Source organism: Budorcas taxicolor, chromosome 11 (assembly GCF_023091745.1).
Source record: "Budorcas taxicolor isolate Tak-1 chromosome 11, Takin1.1, whole genome shotgun sequence".
NCBI lineage: Eukaryota > Metazoa > Chordata > Mammalia > Artiodactyla > Bovidae > Budorcas > Budorcas taxicolor.
The window spans coordinates 153,704,015-153,728,829 of NC_068920.1; the positions used below are offsets into that span (position 1 = coordinate 153,704,015).

Here is a 24,815-nt window from a genome sequence, read left to right on the forward strand (position 1 = left end):
CATTCACGTGCTGGGGTCACTCTCTAGTCAGTAGTAGAGCTGGGCTCAAACCTGGATCTGTTTGGCTGATGAGACTGTACTTTTCCCAATGGGGTGGAGAAGAGCTTCCTTGTGGAGCAGGGAGAAGTGAGAGAATTAAAGATGATTTTGGTGGGGAGCTCCAGAAACCGGGGTTTCCCTGGTGGCTCAGATGGTAAAGAATCGCCTGCAATGCAGGAGACCCAGGTTCGATCCCTGGGTTGGGAAGATCCCCCTGGAGGAGGAAATGGCAATCCACTCTAGTTCTCTTGCCTGGAAAATCGCATGGACAGGGAAGCCTGGCAGGTTGCAATGTATGGAGTCACAAAGAGTTGACAGGACTGAGCAACTAACACTTCACTTGTAAAAACCAAGAAGCAACCCCCACCCCATAAGGACCAAGATCAGAGGGTGAAGATGGGGCAGGGATTGGACAAGGGCCCGCCCAGGCCTTTGGTTTCTTCTCTGAGCACTTCCTGTCGCTGAAGGACAGCAGAGCCACCGCTGCCCATGACCTGCATGACACCCGCCGCTCCTTTCCCAGAACTGCTACGGGCCATTGCCCATCCCACCCACGTAGCCTGGAGTTCCATCAATTACTCAGGTCTGTCTCTCCAGACTGTGCCCTTGGGGTGTCAGGGACACATACAGAACCCAGCAGAGGGCCTGGGAGGCCCGAGTCCATGGTCACTGAATTGGGGCATGAGGGGTGAGTTGGCAGGGGCCAGCTGCTCATTTCAGGAAGTTCTTTCAGTGAGGGGATTCTCCTTTCACCGCAGCTGAGGGCAGTGGAAGAATGGGCTGCATTTTGATGTTGCAGTGCCTTTGAGATGACCTAGATTCCTGGGTCCAGCTCCTCAAAAGAACTCCTCCTCTCCACGCAAATAAATACTATTCCCCTCTCCAGCCTGGAGCAAGCAAACATTAAGTGCAGCAGGAGACTATAAGGTTAGACAACAAGAAGGACTTCCCAGCAGTAGAGCAGGGAAAGCCTGCCACTTAGAGCTGCCGTAATGGGCTGCCTTGGACTGTAGGAAGGCTTCTGGAGTCGTAAACAGCAAAGGCGAATATGTAGGCAAAGGGGAGAAATAGAAGAGACTCAGTTTGTCTGGTGAGGGGGTGGTGAGAATGGGGGCCTTAGCCTGGGGGCTGAGGTGAGAGGGGCTGTGTGTGGCAGTGTGGGAGTGCAGAGAAGGGGTGGGGGGGGACCAAGGGACTCTGAGAAGGAAGAGATGCCAGGAGTTGGTGGTGGACTGAATGTGGGGAGGGGGGCTTCAGCAGCAGGGGGGGAGGGTGGTGGGGAGGGGGTGGTCCCCTTTGTGGGTGGGAGGGAGCCCTGGGAGGGAGCAGGATGGGAGGACCAGGCTGAGTGGTAGGGGCTTCGGCTTCCATCAGAGGGGAGGTCTAGGAGGGGAGCTTGGCCTGGCTGGGGAGGGAGCTGAGAGATGATGGGGAGGGGGGCAGGGTGGGATCGCTGGGAGGATTTGGGAGTAGCTGGATCCTCTGGTGTGAACAGCCCCCAGAACAGAAATGTCTCTGGGAGGCTGAGGCAGCAGGACCTGAGAGGTGGGAGGACAAGGCGGTGGAGGGGCGCGGTTCAGGAGGGAGAGAGGGGTGGGCCCTGAGATGAGGTCAGACCCACGGGGCCCCTGAGGCCTCATCTGGAGTCTGGAGCCCGGGCGTGGGGGTGAGGGGTGGCTCAGACCCCTCCTCTAGAACGCTGCTCAAGGTGGAGCCGCCAGGGAAGGCAGGGGAGGAGGAGGGGGGAGGGGGAGGGGAGGGGGAGGGGCGGGCGGGAGGGGCCGGGCCTCTGTCCACCGCATTAGTGCTGGTTGGAGGGAGAGGGGGGTGTGGAGCCAGCCTGGCCGCCTGTTCCCACAGCCGCCGAGCAGAGCGCTGCCATGGCGCTGGCCCGCCCTGGGACCTGGGACCCCAGGCCCTCGGCCCCTCGCCTGCTGCTGCTGCTGCTGCTGCACAGGGCCCCAGTCCTCGCCCTACCGGCTGGTGAGTTGGGGTCCCAGGCTTGGGGGGCCTGGGGCTAGGTCTGTCCACAAAGCAGACACCCGAGGCCGTGGGGCTGTCCATGTGGGAGCCAGGCCCAACGGTGGAGTGCACAGGTGTGCTGCTGTGGGGCGCTGGAGTGCGTGCCGTCCAGGGGGACTTTCTGGGGGGATCTTGGCCAGCTGTGGTCCCTGTGGTCTGGGTAACGGGTGGGCTGTTGTACCCTGTAAGGTGGGGGGTGGGGGGCGTTGGGCTGGGGTGTTCTGCCTGTGAGGCCCGAGTCTGGGGAGTCTGATGTGAGCTGTGTGCAGGTTGTGGACGGTGGGTTTTGGGTGCTTTTAAGTTGTGAGGTGGGACAGCTGTCCCACACGAGCCGGGAGTTGTGTCTGAGGCTCTGTGGGTGTGATGGGCTGTATCCCAGTGTGAGTTGTGGGGCATAAGTTATCGAGTGGGATGAACTGTCTCTGCTCTTGACATAGGGTCATGGGGTGGGGGCCGCAGACCCCAGCCCAGTGGATTGCGGTGGAGAAGAGGGAAAGAGACCCAGGGTTTCTGCCTGCCTTGCTTTCATGGGTGTGTGTGTATGAGGGACAGGGCTGGGGATGCTCTGGGGTCCCTGGGGGGTGGCTGGGTACCGTTGCCCCCCACACTCCTGGTATTCCCAGATCAAGCTGAAAGGGCTTTGTGAAGCCAGACTCTGTTCACCAAGAGGTTTTTGCTTTTGTCCAAGTGGATTTACGGGTGCGCGGGCTGGAATTCTTCCTGGGGGGTCTGGGGACGCTTTGTCTTGGTCACTATAGCTACGGGGCCAGGCCTGGGAAGCCTGGCGCAGGAGGGTGGCCTGCCCTCTGCAGCCACTGGGGGAGCCCCCACCTCCTCAGAGTCCCTCCTGGCCCCTACCTGTGACCTTCTTCAGCCTCCAACAGGGCCCAGCTTACAAAACCTTTGTCTCTGCTCCCCTCTGCCGGGCCCCTGGGGAGGATGGGCCCCCCCCCCACCCCCGTGTGCAGGGGAGGAAACCGAGGTGAAGGGAGGGATCGGGGCTTATAAACTGGGCCCTGAGGCAAATCGAAGAGGAGCTGGGGACCTGCTCTCTGCACGAGGGGCACGGAGCCCTGGTCTGGGAATCTGGTGTCTGTCCCAAAGCCGACAGTGCACACATATAGATCACACACGTGCACACGTGCACCTGCACACACACGTGCGTGCACATGCACTCCCCTCCACAGCAGCGGTCAGGTGGCGTGCACCAGGGCACACACCACCATATGAACAGGTGTCTGCAGGCACATGTAGACCCAGCACACATGCATGTGAGCACACACACCCATCTGTGCGTGACACACACAGGTGTGCATTCAAGTGCTAGTGTACCTTCACATGAACCTTGTGGCAGGGTGCACACCGAGTAGACGGGTGCTGCAGAAGGGAACGGACACTGATCCACACGCTCACCCCCACCTAGCCCGGCTGGGACCCCCAGGGCTGGCCTTTCCCAGCACAGGGAGCCCCCTCCCTGGAGATCCCCGGAAAGCTTGGGTGGGGGTGCTACGGCATGAATATTTCTGGAGACCAGGACCCCAGGGCCTGACTGCCAGGAGGGCAGGGGCGGGAGATGACATCATTTGAAAAGTAATTTCCATTCCAGAGGGGATGGGGTTCTGGATGCCCTGGGCCTCTGGCTCTGCCGCCCACCCCTGCCAGGCCCTGAGTGGGGCCCCTCCGTCTGGGTGCACTCAGCCACAAAAGCCTGGCTGGTTGCTAGGAGAGCACTAGGCATCTTGGAGCACAGTGGGGCACGTCGGGCTCTCACATCCCTCCCTCCCTGCCGCCTGCACACCCAGGGAGCCTGGCTGACAAAGGGGTGGCGAGTCTAGCCCCGAAACCCAGCTCCTCCTGCAGCCCGAGCTTCGTGGGCGCCTGGAAGACAGAGGCGGAGGAGAAGGAGCCACACACCCGCGCCCTAACATCAGGGTGTGCTGGATGGTCACTGTTTGCCCCATGTAAAGACAATGAACAGATAATACACCAGCCTTTACACGGCAGGCACTGCACTACTGGACTTCTGCTGCTGTTCAGTTGCTAAGCCGTGGTCAACTCTCTGTGGCCCCCTGGACTGCAGCACGCCAGGCTCCTCTGTCCTTCTCCCCGAGCTTGCTCAGATTCATGTCCATTGAGTCGGTGATGCCATCCAACCATCTCATCCTCTGCTGCCCCCTTCTCCTCCTGCCTTCAATCTTTCCCAGCATCAGGGTCTTTTCCAGGGAGTCAGCTCTTCGAGTCAGGTGGCCAAAGTATTGGAACTTTGGCTTTAGCATCAGCCCTTCCAGTGAATATTCAGTTCATTTCCTTTAGGATGGACTGGTTTGATCTCCTTGCAGTCCAAGGCTACTGGACTAGCATGATGGAATTTAATTCTCACAACAGCCCTGTGAGGTCAACTCTGATACCCCCAGTTTACATAGGAGGAAAGTGAGGCCCCAAGAGGGTCAGTAGCTTGCCCAGAATCACACCTGGTGTGTGGCAGGGCCACGATTTCACAGCCACCTATGGGGCTAGTCTATGGACAGTCAGCTCTCTTCTCTGTGCTTCTGTCTAAAGGCAGGAAACCAGCTCATGCTGAGAGTTGCTACGAGAATTCAGCAAGAAAATGCAGTGGTCCTCTAACTTAGGTTTGGCGTGAAACCCCGTTTCAAAGGAAATTTTAGACAGAAGCCAGAGGCCACTAACAGTTAAAAGTGGCCTGTTGGGGTGGCAGGCCTGGAAACCCATCTGCTTGGCCTCACCCTCCTTCCAGAAAGTGCCTTCCTCCACGGCCCCAGCCCTCTGAGATCACGGTTTGGAAACACTGGGATTTGCCGATGCGGACAAAGGATAGGCAGTGGATCCGTGACGGCTATTGTTGGGATTATCAAAATGCTGCCTTTTAACCTCAGGAGATAAACATTCTTGTAAAAGACTGTCCTGAACTCTCCTCCCTTGTTAGAGTTCCTTAGCCCTTTCCCGACAGCTCTCAGTCTTGCTGCGGTGTTTTCAGCCCTGCCCTTGGAGCCTCGTGCTACTAGGTGGATAGTTTTTTCGCTAGAAGCATGTCTTAAGGGATCTTGGGTGGCTTCTTAGATATATTCTCTTTTTTGCCTTGTCAAGATGAGAAGCTTCACAAAACCCACCTTCAGCAAACACTTCTCATTAGTTGCCAGTTCTCACTAGGCCTGTTACAAGTGCGCATAATATAGGCATTACTAGGCACCAGCAAGGCCTGCAACACCCTGGGATTGCTAGCAGCTGGGTTCAGGATGGACAGGGAAGACTGCCCACTCCGCCCAGGCTGATATTGGAAACTGCACTCTTAGGCAAACCTTCTGAGCATCGAGTCTCTTTCAGTGCCTGGGGGAGACTGGGCTAGAATGCTCTAAAGTGACAATACGTGGGTGGCTAGAGTTTGCAGGATGGGAGTTTCAGAAGCATTGGGAGATGCGGCCTTCTCACAAGTCTAGAAATGATCTGCTGCTTAGTTTTTCGAGGGATGATCCTGGGCGAGTCAAACAGAAGTTTTCTTAATGGCCCCCATCCTTTCCAGTCTGACTCAAACTCAATAATGTGGTAATAGATGTAAGACACGTAGCACAGCTACACAGGCACTCAGGAAACGGTTCCTGTTACTATAATCCTGTCCTTTGCATGAAGAAAATTCCTTTCTGGGAGGTGGGTTCTGAGCCTTCCAGGGCAGGGCAGCAGGTCCCAGGGGAGGGGCGAGTGTCCGTTAATCCTTCCCTGGCCAGGGCGTCCCAGGCAGCCTGAGAGGTCAGGAAGGATTTGTGAAGATAAGCAAAGGCCCCTCATCACCCTGGCAACAGGCCACGCCCCTCCAGCCAGACCAGGAAGGCCCCTCCTCTGACCCGCCATCCTCACCTCTCCTCCCCTCAGCCCTGGGCGAGCCTGGCCTCCTGAGCTGGCTCCCTGAAGGCAGAGAGCCAAGGTCAGTGCTTTTTCCCAAGCCTCAGTGTGCAAAGAACTCCCCAGGGAGCATGCTGCAGTGAAGATTCTTGGGCCCCGGAACCCAACAGTTCTGCATCTCTGGGTCTGGAGTGGGGCCCTAGCATCTGTATTCTTAATACAGGCCCTGGGGTGATGCTGAAACCCCCCAGGGTGGAGGTTCTGGAGCAGTGAGACCTGGGTTTGGATTCCAGGCCCTCTTGGGAAACTGTGAAGTCGCTTATCTCTGAGCGTCACTTTCCTCAACTGTGAAAAAGGAATGATAGCACTGTCTACCCCCTAAGGTAAATGTGAAAACAGAGATTACACAGAAGAGACGGCTGTCCCTCTGGTGCAGACTGCCACACCACCGCATGCCTCCTGGGACAGAGGGCTCCCTCCCTCTCTGCCTGCAGGAAAACTCCTTCCTCAGTGGGGCCAGGCTCTGTCTCCTGGGGCCACCTGCTCCTTCGGTGACAAAGCCCCTTCCCTGTCTCCCCAGGTGCTGTCTCTCCAGTCTGCTCTGAAATAGAGGGTTCCGAATCGGGGGCCAAAGCTCCAGATTGGGGTGGGATCCCTTAGGATGGTCATGCTTTCCTGGTGGCTCAGCGGTAAAGAATCCTCCTGCCAATGCGGGGTATTTGATCCCTGGGGTTCGACCCCTGGGTCGGGAAGATCCCCTGGAGAAGGAAATGGTTACCCATTCCAGGATTCTTGCCTCGGAAGTCCCATGGAGAGAGGACCCTGGCAGGATACAGTCCACGGGGTCGCAAGAGTGGGGCACGACAGAGCGATTAAACAACAGCAGCAGAAACCCTTGGGTTACACGCGTGAGGAGTGACGCCTTGTCGGGATCAGATGAAGGGCCTGCTGGCACAGGACCCAGGAGACAGGGCTCTTCACAGTGGGCGCTGTGGTTACTGTGCTGATCCGTCTGAGGGTGCTGGGTCCAGGGACCCAGGTCAAAATGGCCAGAGTTCTCACTGAAGGCTCACTGGTGCCCAGCAGGGCTTCATTCACGTCCCCTCAGTGGCTCCTCACAACACCCACAAGGTGGGCACTGCTCACACCCCACTGTTCATGCAAGCTGGCCTGATGCCCATCACAGCATCTTCCCCCTCCTTCGGACTATTTAGCTCTGGGGGACTAGGCTCTGTACTGACCAGCCACCATGGCTCAGGGTGGGAAAAAGAAAGACAAGCTGGCCATAAGCCCCTCCCAGAGGCCCAGAAGCCCCCTGTCCTCACCCAGGAGACCAGCCTTGGGGGAGTGGGTCTGTGGGCAGAGAGAGTCTGTGAACCTCAGCGCCCTAGGTCGTCTTGGCCAGACAGTGTTTCAAACCCTCTGCCCCCCTTGCCACAGGCCTGGCCCTGGGTGGGTGCTTGCCCCAAGCCCCTCTTAGTGGGAATCTCCAGGGGTGAGCCTGTGCGAGTTGTACCACGTGCTTTGGGAGCCGGGGGTGGGGCTGACAGCGGGTCTCTCCCTGGATCATTGGCTGGTACCTCTGTCTCCCTGCCGGTGGACCGCCCTGCCTGCTGGAATGTGGATGACGCCTGAGAGGCTGTCGAGCCTTATCTGGGGGTCTTCGCTGGGGAGGGGAGGGGAGGCACAGGGCTTGAAGCTGTGCTGGGGCCTGGTTAGTGTCTGGATGACAACCTGGGTGGGGGTGGGGCACCTTGGCGCACCAGGTGCGGGGGGCGGGGGGCGAGGGTGTGCCTCCTTCTTGGAGGCCGCTCCCCTCCCCCATCACGTACGGCGTTCTCTGCACGTGTGGGCACTTGACTGCCGTCCCAAGGCTTTCAATCCGCCCTCATCCTACCAGGCACGTACCGTTATCATCTCTCAGTAGGAGAAACGACTTGCCCGAGGTCTCACAGCTTGTTTTGAACTAGGGTTTGAACCCAGGGCTCTCTGCCTTCACAGCTTCTAAGTTCTTACACCAGCTTGACACTGACAGGCTCTTAGCAAAGGAGGGCGGGAGGGAGGCGGGCGGCAGATCAGGAGGTGACCCTCTAACAGAGGGAGCTCTGCCTCGTGGAGATGTGTCCAGTGGCTGGAGCCGGGAGTTTGGTCAGCACGTCTCACTACCTGCCCTGTACCCTGTGACCGCGGCCAGTGCTCCATTTACTGATGGCTGGATCCGGTGAGAAGTTCTGGGAGGGGAAGCGGGGTGGAGCGGGGAGAGGGGCCTTTGAAGTCCTCCATCTCCAGTTTCACGTAGGGATGGAATTACCAGACCCCCAGCGGGAGTGGCGGAGTGGGCAGTGGGAGGCCAGGGACCCCTCCCCAGGTGGGGCTGGAGCCTGCGGACGGGACCCTGAAGGCTGAGCCAGGACTCAGGCCAGAGACCTCACTTTCACACTTGAGCCTGGACCCGCTATCCTGTAAAGTGGGCCCGACAGGGCCTGCCTGCAAGGGATGCTGCAGGGATGCGCAGGCATTGGAGCACGGAGCTCACAGGGTCAGGGGGCATCTGCTCACTAATTCTGCCTGGGGAGTCAGGCAGCCTGGGTCCTCCTGACACTCCCCAAACCATTCCCAGATCTGGGTGCCTGTTGGGACCTTGTCTGTAGACCCCCTGGCCCTCTCTTCTGAATCCCGACGACCTCCTCCACTGCTCACCAACTCTGGGATCTGGGGATGGGCCTGGGGGTGGGGAGAGGGGTGTCCCAGCAGCCCCCGTCCACCCTGCCCAGCCAGTCTCCTCTCTCTGCAGGGACGGTGCCTTTGGAGACCCCGGGCGCCTGTGCTTCAGACCCGTGCGCTCCAGGGACCAAGTGCCAGGCTACAGAGAATGCTGGCTACACCTGCGTGCCCCCGGAACCCTGGGGCTGTGCCAGTCAGCCATGCCACCACGGCGCTCTGTGTGTGTCCCAGGGCCCAGGGCCTGATGACTTCCGCTGCTACTGTGTGCCCGGATTTCAGGGCCCACACTGTGAGCTGGACATTGATGAGTGTGCGTCCCGGCCCTGCCACCACGGGGCCACTTGCCGCAACCTGGCTGACCGCTACGAGTGCCACTGCCCCCTCGGCTATGAAGGTAATGGCCCCAGCTGTCCCCAGAGGCATGTGTAATGTTGGCCCCGTCAGAGACTCAAAGAGGTCAGATGGTGAATTTGGCTTTGGCTTTAGCGTAGAGACCCCCTCTAGGCATCCTGGCAATTCTGGGGTGTACCCACTCTTTGGTCGTGCTGCGGAACTGATGCTTCTCAGGCTACCCTGGCGGCTCTGGATGAGAATGTGGGTGAGTGAGAACTAGCTCGGTGCCTGGCACAGAACAGGCACTGGACAAAGGTTATTTCAGCCCCTTGTGGGGTTCAGGTGATGCTGGGGGCGGAGACACCCTTCAGGCGTCTCTGGGACTAGAGTACAGATAGGCCTGGTTTGGCTTTAATGAGGACACGTCTAGACAGTATTTCCAGTATTGATTCACTCCAGACCTGTCATTTGGTGGCTCATCTGATGCTTCGAGAGCGTGAACACCCCTGGAATGGTACAGGTTGTCATGCAGACCCCCCCCCCCCCCCCCCCGCCACTCCTGTGAGTAGCCTCCCTGCCACAGCTCCTGCAGAGACACTGGTGGTTTTGCTCAAACTGTAATGTAGATGTACCCCCAGGGATCTCTGCTGTCTTGAGGGGGACAGTTCCCTCCTCCAGAGTATGTCCCTGTCCCAGTCCCATCCAGGCTCCAAGTTGAGAGCAACCTGGAGCAACTGCCTGCACGTCAGAAAGGAGAGCACAACTGGGACAGGTCTGGTGGTGAGGCTGGGTTTAGGGCAGCTGGGATGCTGCAGTGTGGACACTCTGGGTTCCTGAATTCAGATGACTCCCTCTGACTGCAGAGGGCAGTTTGAGGTCACTCAGAGTCAGGCACACAGACTGGGGGACTGGGCTCCAGGAGAGGAGCCGTATTGTGGAGAGATATCTCGGCGCACAGACGAAAAGGAAACTTCGGAAGTGGGTTCTGTGTACCTTTCTCGTCACGGGAGAGTGCAGGTGTCTGGACAGATTAGTTGTGGACGTGTGAGGAGGTCATGCAAAAGGCCTCTGTCTCTGCCAGCATCCATGGGTGTCTGGGCTCCCTGAATACATTTGTGGGAACCGTCTGGGAGGGGGGTGCCAGCAGGTGTGTGCGTGCCCGGATGTGCGGTGCTGACGCTTTGGGTAATGCTTTCTGGGTGAGCTGAGGATGTGAGTGGGGGCAGCATCTGCTGTGATTCATTTCCTCCTCCTTCTGCTCTGAGCCAGGCGGGGGAGGTTGGGATTCCAGGCTGGGCCTGGCTCCCCCTGGCACAGAGGGTGGGAGTGGGGCTGGGTCACAGGAAGGAGGGGCTCTGTTTTGTGCTCACTGAGCTGGGAATGGGAGAAGGTTCCAGCTGGAGCCAGCTGGGTCCCTGGCCCCCCATGACCAATCCCACTGAGGGAGCAGAGGCAGGGCCACTGGAGTGTTCGATGGCAAGTGGGCTCCATGATGAACTCCGGCAGCACATTTCCAAGCTCTGAGCTTCTCTATCTCCCTTCGTCGACACAGCCCCTCCCGCAAGAGTCTCCCAACCGATTTAATTTTGTCCAGGACTGAGAGGGTTCCCAGGACACAGGACTTTCAGTTTTAAAAGCAAGACGGTAGTTTGGCAGAAACCAACACAATTTTGTAAAGCAATTATCCTTCAATTTAAAAAATTAATTAATTAAAAAAAAGCAAGACGGTACAGGGAAAACCCGAAGGAGCTGGTTACCTTGGTCCAGCATCTTTCATTGGAGAGTGCCTCTCGTTGCTGGGGTCCCTCCTTACACCCTCCACAAAAAGCCAGCAGAGCAAGCCTTCTAAAATGTAGAAAGGACCCTATAAGTCAGCCGCCTAAGACTTTTAGGATAAGGTCGGATCGTGTTACTTGGCCCCAAGGCCTGTCACCACCCCTTTCTTTCCCCACCTTCTCCACTCTCCCCTTGTCTTCGCCAACAGTCTCCCTGGAATCCAACTACCCGCACAACCCCTTATCCTGGTTTGCTGCTGCTACTGCTAAGTTGCTTCAGTCGTATCCGACTCTGTGCAACGCCATAGATGGCAGCCCACCAGGTTCCCCCATCCCTGGGATTCTCTCCAGGCCAGAACACTGGAGTGGGTTGCCATTTCCTTCTCCAAAGCATGAAAGTGAAAAGTGAAAGTGAAGTCGCTCAGTAGTGTCTGACTCTTAGCGACCCCATGGACTGCAGCCAACCAGGCTCCTCCGCCCATGGGATTTTCCAGGCAAGAGTACTGGAGTGGGGTGCCATTGCCTTCTCCCTATCCTAGTCTAGCCAATGCCTTCTCATCTTTCTCGATTCCCCAGGCTAAGACCCTGACTCTCGCCGTCACAGGATCTAGCACGTACCCACAGTAGCTCTTATCAAAATAAAATCAATCCTCATTTATGTAATATTGATTAATCCCCCGTGTCCCGGGTTAGACTGCAGTGAGCTCTAGGGGGCAGGGAGGCCTGTGTTGTTTCCATCTCACTGCCATTGCTGGCTCAAGAAACACCTGCTCTGGAAAGACGCACCAACGGATCCTCTCCGGGTCCTGACATTCCGCTGCTGGTCACACTGTCTGGAGTGGGTCTGGGGTCAGCCTGGCTCGGCTTCTTCCACTCTCCCTCTGGGCGAGCAGCTGTCCGTCTGTCTCGGGCCCTGTCCAGGCGTGACTTGCGAGACGGAGGTGGACGAGTGCGCCTCGGGGCCCTGCCTGCACGGGGGCTCGTGCCTGGACGGCGTGGGCTCCTACCGCTGCGTGTGCGCCCCGGGCTACGGGGGCGCCAGCTGCCAGCTGGACCTGGACGAGTGCCAGAGCCAGCCGTGCGCACACGGGGGCGTGTGCCGCGACCTGGTCAATGGGTGAGCGGGAGGCCGTGCCCCCCGGGCGGGGAGGCTGCGCGGTGGGCCGGCGCGGGGGTGGGGGTGGGGGCGCGAGGCAGGGTACGGTGGAGGCAGGGGGCTGGGGGCTCGGGCACGTGCTCAGCTCGGGCCGCGCGCCCCCTTTAGGTTCCAGTGCGACTGCGCGGACACGGGCTACGAGGGCGAGCGCTGCGACCTGGAGGTGCTGGAGTGCGCGTCGGCGCCCTGCGCGAACAACGCGTCCTGCCTGGAGGGCCTCGGGAGCTTCCGCTGCCTCTGCTGGCCAGGTGTGTGCGCATGCGCGCGCGCTCCCAGTGGGGAGGGGACACAGGCTGCGGCCGCCCGGCCTGGGATGCCAGTGCGGGTGTGCGCTGGTGCAGGGTGCGCGCACGTGACTGCAGCTTCTCTGGGCCTCAGTTTCCCGATCTGCGAAGCGGGGCTGATCACAGAACTTACTCCTGGGCTGTTGGGAGCCGCTGGTGCTGCCTGCTCGCGCAGTCCTGTCTGACTCTTTGCGATCTCATGGACTGTAGCCTGCCAGGCTCCTCTGTCCGTGGGATTATCAGAATACTGGCATCCATTGCCATTTCCTTCTCCAGGGGAACTGTCTCCCGACCGAACCCAGGTCTCCGGCTTGGCAGGCGGATTCTTTACCACTGAGCCACCTGGGAAGCCCGTTGTGAGGAGAGTAAATGAGTAAAGCCCATGAAGCCTTGGCACAGGGCCCTGCAGGAGCAGAGTGCTCAGTGATACTAGAAATACTAGTGATACTAGTCACATGATGCTGGTGAAGGCGGTCCTGGTCACTCCTGTCTCCTGTGTGCCTCTGCCTGAGTATCCGGATTGGTGTTCTCAGTTGCTGTCCCAGCCTGGCCCTGGCGGGCCTGGTGGCAGTGGAGCAGTGCTGCTTGGTGGCCCCGTGTGACCTGATGCCCATGTGTGTGTGTCCCTAGGCTACAGTGGCGAGCGGTGCGAAGTGGATGAGGACGAGTGTGCGGTGGGCCCCTGCCAGCATGGGGGCCGGTGCCTGCAGCGCTCGGATCCGACCCTCTATGGGGGCGTCCAGGCCACTTTCCCCGGTGACTTCAGCTTTCGCCAGGCTGCTGGCTTCGTGTGCCGCTGCCCTCCAGGCTTTGAGGGTGAGCCCCCTGCCCCACTTCCGAGAAGCAGGTCTGTAGTGTCCAGGTGCAGGGGAGGGATGCTGGAGCTGGGTTCAAGCATTTCTCTCTGGTCTCAGTCTCCCTAGCTGTAAAAATGGGCCCTTTCCAGTTCCAGCTGGGCTCTGAGGGGGCCGAGGGAACCACAGCTGGGCCTCTTGCAGGGAACGACTGCGGCGAGGATGTGGACGAGTGTGCCTCACGGCCGTGCCTCAGTGGAGGCCTCTGCCAGGACCTGCCCAATGGCTTCCAGTGCCACTGTCCAGATGGCTACACAGGTGCCCAGGGTTGGGTGGGCACTGGGGCAGGGCCAGGTCAGAGTTGGTGGGCCTGGGGCAAGAAGAGCCCTTCTGGCTGATGTGTGGAGGCTGGGTTGATGGGGTTAAGGACATTAAGCAGGAGGTGGGGGCAGTGGCCCAGGCAACAGGAGAGAGGGCTGAGCTGCGACCTGGGCTTAGGGGTGGGAGTAGAGGGAAAATGTTTCGGAGTGCAGGTTGAGAAATACTTATGAGGGGCACGCTCCAGGTCCTGAGGGTTATTCCAGGCATGAGTGGGAGGTGTCAGAGATGCTGGCTGAGTTTCTGCCCTGGGTGGCACTGGGTAGAGGATGGTGGGTTCAATCGTCCACCTTGAGTCTGTTTGTGGAGCACCCATGGGAAGGAGTCTGGGTTGGGGGCTGGTGACCCGGGGTCTATGGCGCAGGACAGGGACTGAGACCGGGGGTCAGGAGTGTCATCCTGGCAGTTGGGGTCAGAGGTGGCCAAGGTTGTCTGGGAGGAAGTATAGGGTGATGGGCAGAGAGAGCTCTAGACACCTGACATCGAAGGGCTGGGCAGAGGCCGAGGGCCTGCAGGGAGGGGGACAGAGGAGGTGGAAGCGGCAGGGGGCTGTGTGGGTGGAGGGTGGGGGGTGTGTTATGGAAAGCTGGGGGACAGTGTCTGGAGAAGGGTGGGCGGGAGCTGGGCCTGCAGTGGCCTCTCCCTGCCTCTGGTATGGTGGACACATAGACACACAGACATCCTTCCCTGCAGACACTGATGAGCCCGAGAAGCGTCCCTGCTCCTCTGGAATGCCTGTGGTGCCTCCCCCTGCCCGCATGCATTCCTGCTCAGAATGCAGGGCCTCCTCTCCCTGGCACGGTTCCGGGGCACCCGCTCCCCGGCCCAGGGGAAGGAGGGGGTGATTACCGCCGTCCCTTCCACACTCGCCCACACACAGATGCTGGGGTTCAGCCTCCCACTCCCAGGTGGCCAACACCCCTGGGCACCCTGAAGGCCCATCTCCTCCCCCCGGCCCCGTGGCTGGGGTTCCCTGAGTCCTGCCCCAGAGGCAGTGGCCTCGTGGGTGCCTGGCACACAGTGGGCCCACGGCAGCACACCCTACTCTGCAGAGCTGTCTCTTCAGTGTGCTCCTCCTCAGCAGGGTCCCCTGAGCTCGGGCTCTGACCACCCCCCCGCCCGCCTTACAGAGGAAGCTGGGGGGGCTCTCGTGTGGGCGTGTCATCGCCCAGGTTCAGTAGGGTCAGCGGAAGCCCAGCTCCTCCCCACACTGAGCTCAGCTGACGGGTAACAGGGAGGTCAGCCCTCTGAGGTCAAGGCCTGGGAGGGGGAACCCCGGCTGTGGGGCTGGGCTCCTTGCCATCCTCCCTTTGGGTTGTGCTGGGCGTGGGGGAGGCCAGTGCCTGGCATTCCTGAGTCCGCGCTGAAGGAGGAGGTGGCTGGCCAGGCGGGGAGCACGGCTCCCCAGCCTCGGTGCCCGCCCGCCACTCTCAGCCTGTCCGTGGGGACATGCAATGGGGCTGCAGGCTCTGGGGACCTTCCTGCGGGTGTTGTGGCTCCTGGCAGGTAGGCAGGGTGGGACCCTCGGGCAGGCGGAGGTGGGGTCCTGGGGCCAGCCATCCCCGGAAGGTGGCGGTGGTGTTTGTGGGCTGACTGGGGCCAGGATTCAAATCCTACTGGCTTCTCTGGGTTTGGGTCCCCCCTGGCTGGGATACGTGAGCAGGTCTGGCCTCAGTAGTTGTGTGGAGGTTGTGACTGCGCAGGGGTGGGGCTGTGGCCTCTAGATCCATGCTGGGGCCAGAGTACCTGATCTGGGGGCTTCTGGAAGGGAGGGTGACCCCACTGCCAGAGCGAGGGCCCTAGGGCAGAGGGACGGGGGTGGCATTAGAGCCAGGGCCTGCTCCAGTGCCACAGACGTGTACACCCACCCCCGCTCCCTCTTCTACTTCATCGCTCTGTTGACAAGGGCCATGCCTTGTCCTTTGCTGGGCACCAAGGATGTACTCAGGCCCCTGGAGGAGATCTCAACTGTGTAAACAGATATTTTCAATCCAGGGTTCTGGGGAACTGTGCCTGGGAGTAGGCAAGGAATTGGGAGGGACACAGTAGCTTGTGGTTGAGGGCCAGAGAAGGCCTCCTAGAGGACTGGCCATTTGAATTTGGGCTTTGCTGGATGAGTAGGAGTTTGAAAGGCAGGGTTAGGGAGAATGAGGCATGCCGAGCAGAGGGAGCAGTATGCGCAAAAGCCCAGAGGCAGGACTTCCCAGGAGATGCTTGGAGGAACAGGCAGCTCAAGGTCTGTAGGGAGGCGGGTTGACATCTGAACGCCTGACAGTGCCCAGGCTGTGAGGGATCGTGAGTGCCAGGGTGAGTGATGGGACATTACGCAGCAAAGGAACTGGGCCAGATCACGCGTTAGCTCTCTGGCTGCTCGGAGAGTTGGATGATGGAGGGGGTTCTGAAGACTGGTGAATTAGAGGGCACTAGACTGTGGCCCAGAGAGTTTGTGAGTCTGGGAAGGCAAGGTGGGAGGAAAGCAGGCACTGGTGAGCGCATAGGGGATGGACCACACAGGGCCTGGAGACTCACCAGATGTGGGAACAAAAGGAGCATCCTGGATTCCAGCCTCCAGGGACTTCCGAGGGCCTCGAGAAGTCCTTCGAGAATTGGGAATGGGTTTGGTTGATGGATACTGAGCTCCTTGTCCCAAGAGGCAGGTAGGCTCTGGGTCAAGACTGTGGTTCTGGCCTTGGTGCTGAGCCTTGGCCTGGTCTTTCCCGAAGGCCCGACGTGTCAGGAAGACATGGACGAATGCCTGTCGGAGCCCTGCCTCCACGGTGGGACCTGTGAAGACACCGTGGCAGGCTACATCTGTGGGTGCCCCGAGGCCTGGGGTGGACCGGATTGTTCTGTGCCACTCACCGGCTGCCAGGGCCACACTTGCCCACCGACTGCCACCTGCATCCCTACCTTCGAGTCAGGGGTTCACAGTTACACCTGCCGCTGCCCACCTGGTACCCATGGGCCTTTCTGTGGCCAGAATACTACGTTCTCCATGGTGGCTGGGAACCCTGTACGGGCTTCGGTGCCAGCTGGCAGCTCCCTAGGTCTGGCCCTGAGGTTTCGTACCACGATACGTGTGGGTGCCTTGGCCACGTGCTCTGACACTCAAGGCAGCGTGGAGCTGGCACTGGTGGAGGCCAGGCTTCAGGCCACACTCCACGGCAAGAATGGGCTTGTCCTGAGGCTGCTGGAACCACCCCTCAGTGATGGCCACTGGCACCGAGTGGAGGTGACGCTCCGCCTGGGGCTCCTGGAGTTGCGGCTCTGGCACGAAGGCTGTCCCGCCCGGCTCTGTGTGGCCTCCAGTCCCGTGGCCATGGCTGCCCCGGCCCCCACGCCTGCTGGGTCCCGCTTCACCCAGCTGGGCGGCGTGGCTTTTGCGGGCTGCCTCCAGGATGTGCAGGTGGATGGGCATCTCCTGCTGCCCGAGGACCTTGGCAAGAACGTCTTCCTGGGCTGCCGGCACCAGGAGCACTGCCAGCCTCCGCCTTGTGCCCACGGAGGGGTCTGCGTGGACCTGTGGACTCACTTCCATTGTGACTGCCCCCGGCCCTACAGTGGTCCCACATGTGCTGATGGTGAGGAGGGGCCAGGTGGGCCCCAGGGCAGCGGCTGTGCCTGCCCTGGCCTGCAGGCCTCACGCCTGGCACCCTCTCTCCCTGCAGAGGTTCCTGCTGCCACCTTTGGCTTGGGGGGCACCCTGAGCTCTGCCTCCTTCCTACTCGACCAGCTGCCAGGCCCGAACCTCACCGTGTCCTTCCTCCTCCGCACCCGGGAACCCGCTGGCCTTCTGCTCCAGCTCACCAACGATTCAGCTGCTGGCCTGACAGTGTTCCTGAGCGAGGGCCAGATCCGGGCGGAGGCGCGGGGCAGTCCTGCTCTGGTGCTCCCGGGGCGCTGGGATGATGGGCTCCGCCACCTGGTGACACTCAGCTTCAGGCCTGATCAGCTGTGGGGTGTGGGGCAGCAGGTGCACGTGGGCGGCAGGCTCCTCCCTGCTGACGCTGAGCCCTGGGGTGGGCCCTTCCGAGGCTGCATGCAGGACGTGCGACTCAACGACCTCCACCTCCCCTTCTTTCTACCACTGCTGGGGAACTCCAGCCTGCCCAGCGTGCCCGGCCGTGGGCAGTCCTGGAACCTCACCATGGGCTGCGTCTCTGAGGACACATGCAATGTGAGTGCCAAGAGGAAGGGATGGGTCCTTTTTCCAGGATCTTCCCTGCATCTCTGGGAGTCAGCATGCCCTTCTACTGGTCAGGGTAGCACCAGGAGGTGGGGCGCCTGCCCATGGTTCCAAGGCTGAAGACAGAGCAGGGTTCACTTGCATTTCTTTTCCGGCAAGCTGATCTTGCCCTCTGGTAGTCCCCATACCTCCCCTCTCAGTTGTGGTCTGGGACAGACACCCTGGCCTGGGCAGAGGGCTGCCCAAGACTTTCTGCAGGAGTTGTTTGGTAGACAGGGACACCCAGGGTCATGAACAAAGCACCAGCCCTAGAATTGGAATAGCCTGGGTGTGAGCTTGAGCTCCTCTGTTTACTGCCTTGGTGACTCAGGCAAGTGGTTTCTCCTGAGCCTCAGTTTCCTCATCTGAAAAATGGGAATGCTAGTTACTTTTCTATTTATTTGTGAGGAGGTAATGTATCTGCAGTAGGTGCCCAGTGAAGAGCCACTGTAGGGATGTTTATGGTGGGAGGATGCCAGCCCCAGGCCTGAGCCAGTCCCTGTCCCGATTCTCCTGCAGCCTGAGCCCTGTCTCAATGGTGGGACTTGCCTTGTCACCTGGAATGACTTCCACTGCACCTGCCCTGCCAACTTCACCGGGCCCACGTGTGCCCAGCAGCTGTGGTGTCCTGGCCAGCCCTGTCTCCCTCCTGCCACCTGTGAGGAGGTCCCTGATGGCTTTGTCTGTGAGTGCCTGCCCTGGGTGCCCACATGCTGGACACCCGAGCTGGGTTAGATCCGTCACCTGCCTCAGGGCTCAGGGACGGTGGACAGGATGGTAGCAGCCCCAGTCCATTGCACCCAGACAGGCTTTCTGGAGGAGGAGAGCACTTGCTAGGTTTCCAAGGGCGAGTAAGACCTTGGGCACAGGGAGCGACATATCAGCAAGGGGGCAAAGCATGTGCAAAGGCCTGTGAGGTTTATAAGAACTTGGGACTTTCTGCCAAGGGCAGTGGGGAGCCATGGGGGGCGAGGGGCGGGGGCGGCAGGAGAAGGCCATGCTCAGCATTTTAAAAGAAGACGGTTCAAAGGATTGCGGTGAAGAGGGAGCCACAGTGAAGGCGCCGGCTGCTTCACAAAGGAGAGGAGTGGGCGGATTTTCTGGAGTGTTACTGCCTGGTTTGTGACCTGGGGGGCAGGGTGGGTGCCCAGAGCTGGTTCTCTGGAGGTAAGAGAGTTCTATGAGGTACGGGGAACACTTCCTGGGACTAGATCCTAGGTGGGTGCGTGTGCCCCCACGCCCAGACGGCAGGGGTTGGTGGGGTGTGGTAACAGGTCGCCATATCACCCAGGTCTGCTTGGGCTGGGTGGGGACCGAGAGGCCGTCCTCCGACGCTGTCTCCCCCGGCAGGTGTGGCGGAGGCCACGTTCCGCGAGGGACCCCCGGCGGAATTCAGCGGGCACAACGCGTCATCGGGCAGCGCGCTCAGCGGCCTCTCGCTGCTCTTCCGCACGCGCGACTCCGAGGCAGAGCTGTTGCGCGCTGAGGACGGCCCGGCCGCCGTGTGGCTGGCGGTGCGCAACGGCTCGCTGGCGGCAGGCGTGTGCAGCGGCCCCGGTTTGCCCCGCGCGGTGCTGCCAGCGCCCGGGCCGCGTGTGGCCGACGGCGCCTGGCACCGCGTGCGCCTGGCCATGGAGCAGCCCGAGGCCGCCGCGTCGCGCTGGCTGCTCTGGCTGGACGGCGCGGCGACGCCGGTGTCGCTGCGTGGCCTGGCCGGCGACCTGGACTTCCTGCGCGGCCCGGGCGCCGCGCGCGTCCTGCTGGCCCAGAACTTCACGGGCTGCCTGGGCCGCGTGGCGCTCGGCGGCCACCCGCTACCCTTGGCGCGCCCGCGGCCCGGCGCGGCCCCCGGCTCGCGCGAGCCCTTCTCGGCCCGGCCCGGAGCGCCCGCCCCGCACCTCGGCTGCCGCGGCGCTCCCGTGTGTGTCCCCTCGCCCTGCCTGCACGGCGGCGTCTGCCGCGACCTCTTCGACGCCTTCGCCTGCGCCTGCGGCCCGGGCTGGGAGGGCCAGCGCTGCGAGGACCGCGCCGACCCGTGTCGCTCGGCGCCCTGCGCCCGCGGCCGCTGCCACGCGCACCCAGACGGTCGCTTCGAGTGCCGCTGCCCGCCTGGCTTCGCAGGCCCGCGCTGCAGGTGCGCTCGGCCGGCCGGGGTGGCCTGGGTCCGAGGGGTGAGGAGTGGAGGGGAGGCCCCCGGCGGCGGTGGATGGGACAGACTAGACTGGAAGCCCGATTGTGGAAGCGCTGGTTCCACTGGCCAGCCCCATCCCATCTCTGAGCCACTTCGCTGTGATCTGTAACTTGGGAACAACAGGCAGGGCCCCAGCGTTGCCAGATAAAATACAGGCCCCTCGGGTGAATTTAAAGTTGAGATAAACAAAGCTGTCCTCTGGGAGTGGGGGTGGGGGAACCAGAGGTAGTGTTGGAAGGAAACTTCAGAGGCTCTCCTGCCGAGCTGCCCACCACAGACATCTCCCCCATCCCTGAGTCCCGTGGGACAGGGGCAGAGAAAGATGCTCGAAGTCTTGACTGCTTCCCATATTCAGTTTGGCTATGACTGCCAGCTCTTTCGGAGCCAAGCTTATGGAAGGGTGTCTGGCAGAGGTCTGACTCCCCTTCTCCCTGCAAAGAAGGTCAGGCTTTATGTCCAGGAGCCTGCTCTTACCCTGGGAGGGTCCTTACCTTTGATCAGCTCCTCAAAGGTCTCTGAGCCACCAAGGGTTCTGCCAGGGTCTAGCTGTGGCACTCCTTGTTGGGGCTGGGGCTGGAGCAGTAGCGTGGCAGCCCGGTGTCCCACCCCTTCCACCCCAGACACCGCTTCCATGACTTCCAGCAGGGTCTGTCGGAGGTGGCCCTGAATTCCTTGGATGATGATGCAGAAGGCTCAGGTCACCTGAGTGACCCACAGAGCATGGGCGTGGGCCAGGTCTCATGTGTCCTGACCCAAGTCCAGCCCCTGTGCTTTCTCTCAGGTTGCCTGTCCCACCAGAGGGGTGCAGTCTGAACATCACCTGTCTCAACGGTGGCCAGTGTGAGGAGGGTCCCCAGGGGGCCAACTGCAGCTGCCAGGAGAGCTTTGCTGGGCAGAGGTGGGTCTGGGCTCCATAAGCCTGGGAGGTGGGCTGGGGCGTGTGGAGAGTACAGATCCAAAGGCAGGGGGTGGGCCTCCAGATCCCCTCCAACCAGGGCGGGTGAAGTGAGGTATGGGTCCTTGCTCACCTTCTCAGCCCTTACTGTCATCACTGCGCCGGACACTCCACCTCTGTCACCTGAGATCTTTCCTTCTGGGGCTTCCAAGACCATCCTCTGTTACCAGACACCTGCTGGAGGGTAGTTGCCTAGTGGTGTTTCTTAGAGCACCACACTCAACATCAGGACCACGTGGGGACACTATGCAAATAGAGGCTCTGGGTCCTCCGGTCTGGGCAGGTGCCTTTACACAGGCTCCCCCGTGCTCTCAGTGGAGTGAGAGGGTCGTTCTTGGTCACGAGTGTTGGAGTGAAGGGGTCTGCTGCGTAATGAGGGTCAGCGGGTGAGCGGTGTGGGAGGTGTGGGGTGGGTTTGAGGAGGTACAGGAGCTGGGGGAGCTAGAGGCAGCTTGGGAGGGAGCAGCTTCCTCAGCCCCGCCCTCTTCCCTGCCTCCCAGGTGTCAGACCCCCTGTGAAGCCAGCCCTTGCTTGAATGGGGGCACCTGCCGGGCGGCTGATGGGGTGTACCAATGTATCTGCAATGCCAGGTTCTCAGGCCAGTTCTGCGAAGTGGTGGTGAGTGATGGCCGACGGGGCGGGGGGTCTGTTTTGGACTTTGTGAGATGATGTTGTGGGGGTTGGGGGGGGCGTGTGTACAGGGCCTGTGGAGCTATTCCTGGACCAGCCCTGTCACAGGGTGGGGAGTAGCAGGCCAAGGAGACAGGGCCCTTCCACACCCCTGCACAGGAGGTCTGTTCACGCTGGGGGAGCCTGGGGACCCCCCCCCCCAATTCCTCTGGGGATCTCAGTGAACTCTGGGATTTACGTTGGTAGATATAGGAGCCTGTAATCTCTGGTGGTTTCTGAGCCCCGTTTGGAAAGTAGGAAGATTTGGGGAGCCCAGGACTCTAAAGGCTAGAGAAGGCTTGGCTGCCGTGAAGGCAGGCTTAGCTGAAGAGGGCGGTGAGGAGGGCCAATAGATAGGGGCCAGCAGGCGGCCTGAGCATGGACCTCCCTCTGGCCCCCTCCCCTCCAAGGGGCAGAACAGACTCTGCAGGCCCAGGCAGAAGTGAGCCAGAGTGGGCGCAGCAAGGGGGGCATGAAGCCTGGGGAGGCGCCTTGATCTCCACAGGCTTCTGGTGGGCCAGGTCATAAACCCCAATCCCCTCTGCTTCTGGGGAAATGCTTCCTTTCAAGTTGAACTTTACAGCCTCTGGCTCCCCCTCCCGCCCTCCTCCTAGGGAGGAAATGGCTTTACAGCTTCCCCAGGCTGGAGGCTGGCCTGCCCTGGTTGCTTCGGGGCTGGGGTGAATTTTTCTCTTCAGTCTTGGGCACCTTCTCCAGGGCTGGGGGCTGAGACTGGGACCCAGGCCGCAGTGGGCTGAGAGGTCTCATGGGGTGGAGGGAGGGCTGATGAATCTGAGACCCTGGGCCTCTGCCCTCTCCCCAGAAATCTGTGATTCTGGGGCTCTAGAGCTCCAGGTCTGTAGAATCTTTTGATGGGGCATCCAGGTGTCTGTCTGGGCCCACCACAGCCTGGTCTGTGTGTTTCCTGGGGGTGGGGGCCGGCCGGGGGGCTCTGAGCTCACCATCAACCAGGCCAGCCTGCTCTACCTCATGCCCTGCACAGGCCCCCTGGCCCTGAGATGCTTTCCACTTGGGGCTTAGGCATGGTCTCCACAAACCTTTAAGAAACCAGAGTGCCCTTTGGGGTCTGGAAGAATCCAGTCCCATCACTTCAGTTGGGGTGTCTGTTGAGAGAGGTGGGGCTGGCAGGGCTGGGCGCTGAGGCCCACCTTGGCCAGTTGAAGGAAGGACCTTTGGCTGGAATTCGAGACTGCAGGATAGTGGTGTGAGCTGGGCATGGCTTGGCATTGGGGGTGGACAGAGGGCAGTGCCAGTCCTGGTTCGTCAGCCCCTAGATGTGTGAGTCTGGGGGAATCTGGGCAGAGCCTCCGTGTTCGCCTCTTAAACTTACTGAGTGCCTACTGAGCAGGCCCTCCTCTCGGCGTTTTGGGGATACACCGGTGAACAAAATGAACCACAGGTTCTTGTCCTCATGGGTGGCCTCGCTCTCACTTCATCAGATCGCTGTGAGGTTTTACGTGAAATCCCACGCATGGTGTTGAGCGCCTACTGGGCATTCAATAAATGTGTTTCTCTTCTACTGGAAGCCCTTGGTTGTACAGGAAGGGCTTCCGCCCAATGATGCTTTTTTCCTTTCCTCTGGAGGGCCTGGGGTTGGAGGTGGGGTCTCCCCAGCTCCACTGTCTTAGGCCTTTTACTGCGTCTCTTGCAGAAGGGCCTACCGCTGCCGCTGCCGTTCCCGCTGCTGGAGGTGGCAGTGCCTGCGGCCTGCGCCTGCCTCCTCCTCCTCCTCTTGGGCCTCCTCTCAGGGATCCTGGCGGCCAGAAAGCGCCGCCAGTCGGAGGGCACCTACAGCCCGAGCCAGCAGGAGGTGGCTGGAGCCCGGCTGGAGATGGACAGCGTCCTCAAGGTGCCGCCCGAGGAGAGACTCATCTAGGCCCACCTTGCTGCAGCTCCAGGCCCTGTGAGGGCCTCGATTTCTACCTGGAGACCCAAGGAGGCCACTTCTGGGAGCCTGCAGGGAAATGGCTGGCCCCTTCTTAGCCTTGGAGAACTGCTATAGGGCTCAGGATACCTGCTGGGAAGTGTCCCCTTTGCCAGGAGCCCCTGCCCCTGCCCCTTGCTGGGCTGAGGGGAAGGGGCGCGCTCAGGGAAACAGAGGAGCCTGTGAGGTTGTGGACATTCACTGTCCAGCTGCTAGGTCTCGCCTCGGCAGATGCACGGCTGTGCTGGGAGAAGCACCTGTGGGTGCACACGATGTGTTTTGGTGTGTGTGTGTGTGTGTGTATACATACCTGTGTGTGTGTGTGTCTGTGCCCAGGCCTGTTGATCTGCAGATACATGTGTGAGTGTTAGGGATGGGGTCATGGGCATTTGTCCTTGTTTGTGCACGTGACCTCCTTGTTTGTGCATGTAATCGTGCAGTGGGTGCAGCTGGCCCCACGGAGAAGCAGCTGGGCGGAGACCACCTTCTCAGTCCTGGGACGGGGCGGCCCAGGGCCACGAGTGCTCCTGGAGGCCAGGCCAGGGCTGGCCCAATGACCAGAGCCCCACCTCTGGCAGCTTCTCCCACCTCCCACCTCCGGAAGCCTGGAGGCAGCTGGAAATCAGCAGGATGGGGGGCAGGAGCCAGAGGTTAATGTATGAGCTCCCGGTTCCCCCAAACAGATGCTCCTGGAGGGAGATTCGACTCTGCCCTGCACTGGAGCCAGGCGCTGTCTGGGATGTGGACTACGGGGCAGACCTGCAGGAGCTGGGGGGGTTGGGGGGTAGTGTCTGGGCCCACGCAGTCTGCCTCCTGCGGGCCTGTCTCTCGGAGAGCAGCCCTGGCCTGCCTCACAGGGCTGTTGTGAAGATGGTGGGTGACTACGGGGAAGGATGGGGCTCTGGGATTCGTTACCGTCTACTCTGCTGTGGGGCTACCTGGGTTGTCCTTTTAGGTGTCGGGAAGGGAGAGGGAGAGCGCGGGCGAAGGGGCCTTCCTGAGGGGCAGCCAGGGGGCGATGAGGATGGAGGAGCCATCCTCCCTGCCCACCTTGTGCTTCTCCAGCTTCTCCCGTACCAGCGAGGTTGCTCTTTCACCTGCAGACCAGTCGCCTCCCTAACGGTCGCTGGGAGGATTTGAGGAGAGGATGCGCAGGAAGCCCTCAGGGTTGTTCCCTGAGGCAGGTGCTCAGCAAACATTGGCACCGCCTGTGTTGGGGCTGGTCCTGTGGACAGACACAGATGGAGGAAGAGCTGGCTACTTTGCTTCCGCCCCTTCCCTGGTGATGCCACCACAGTGGGATCTCTGACAGGCACCTGTCTGAGGGCCTGGCCTCTGAGCTTCAGAGTCCCTTTGTCCCTGACCTGGAGATGTTCCCTTTGGTCCTTCCTGTTTCCCAGGCCAGCGCCCCCTGTGCCAAGACCAGGAGACCCCTTTCCACTTCTCGATTGGAGGTCGACCTTACCCAGC

At 60.7% G+C, this 24,815-nt stretch overlaps 1 protein-coding gene across 1 annotated transcript; it reads left to right on the plus strand.

Annotated features, from left to right (window-relative positions):
* Positions 1-1,919: 1,919 nt before the first annotated feature.
* On the plus strand, positions 1,920-23,297 carry CRB2 (crumbs cell polarity complex component 2). The gene is made up of 13 exons (XM_052649641.1): positions 1,920-2,022; positions 8,711-9,034; positions 11,670-11,865; positions 12,013-12,152; positions 12,819-13,004; positions 13,187-13,300; positions 16,084-16,941; positions 17,029-17,537; positions 18,105-18,270; positions 18,936-19,719; positions 20,558-20,674; positions 21,232-21,349; positions 23,073-23,297. Exons 1-13 carry the CDS (start codon positions 1,920-1,922, stop codon positions 23,295-23,297), a joined length of 3,840 nt encoding a protein of 1,279 aa, XP_052505601.1.
* The last annotated feature ends 1,518 nt before the right edge of the window (positions 23,298-24,815 follow it).

Coding starts and splice junctions, on each gene's coding strand:
- CRB2 (XM_052649641.1), top strand. CDS start 1,920: ATGGCGCTGGCCCGCCCTGGGACCTGGGACCCCAGGCCCTCGGCCCCT. Junction 12,153..12,818: donor CCGCTGCCTCTGCTGGCCAG/GTGTGTGCGCAT, acceptor GTGTGTCCCTAG/GCTACAGTGGCGAGCGGTGC. Junction 19,720..20,557: donor TTCGCAGGCCCGCGCTGCAG/GTGCGCTCGGCC, acceptor GCTTTCTCTCAG/GTTGCCTGTCCCACCAGAGG.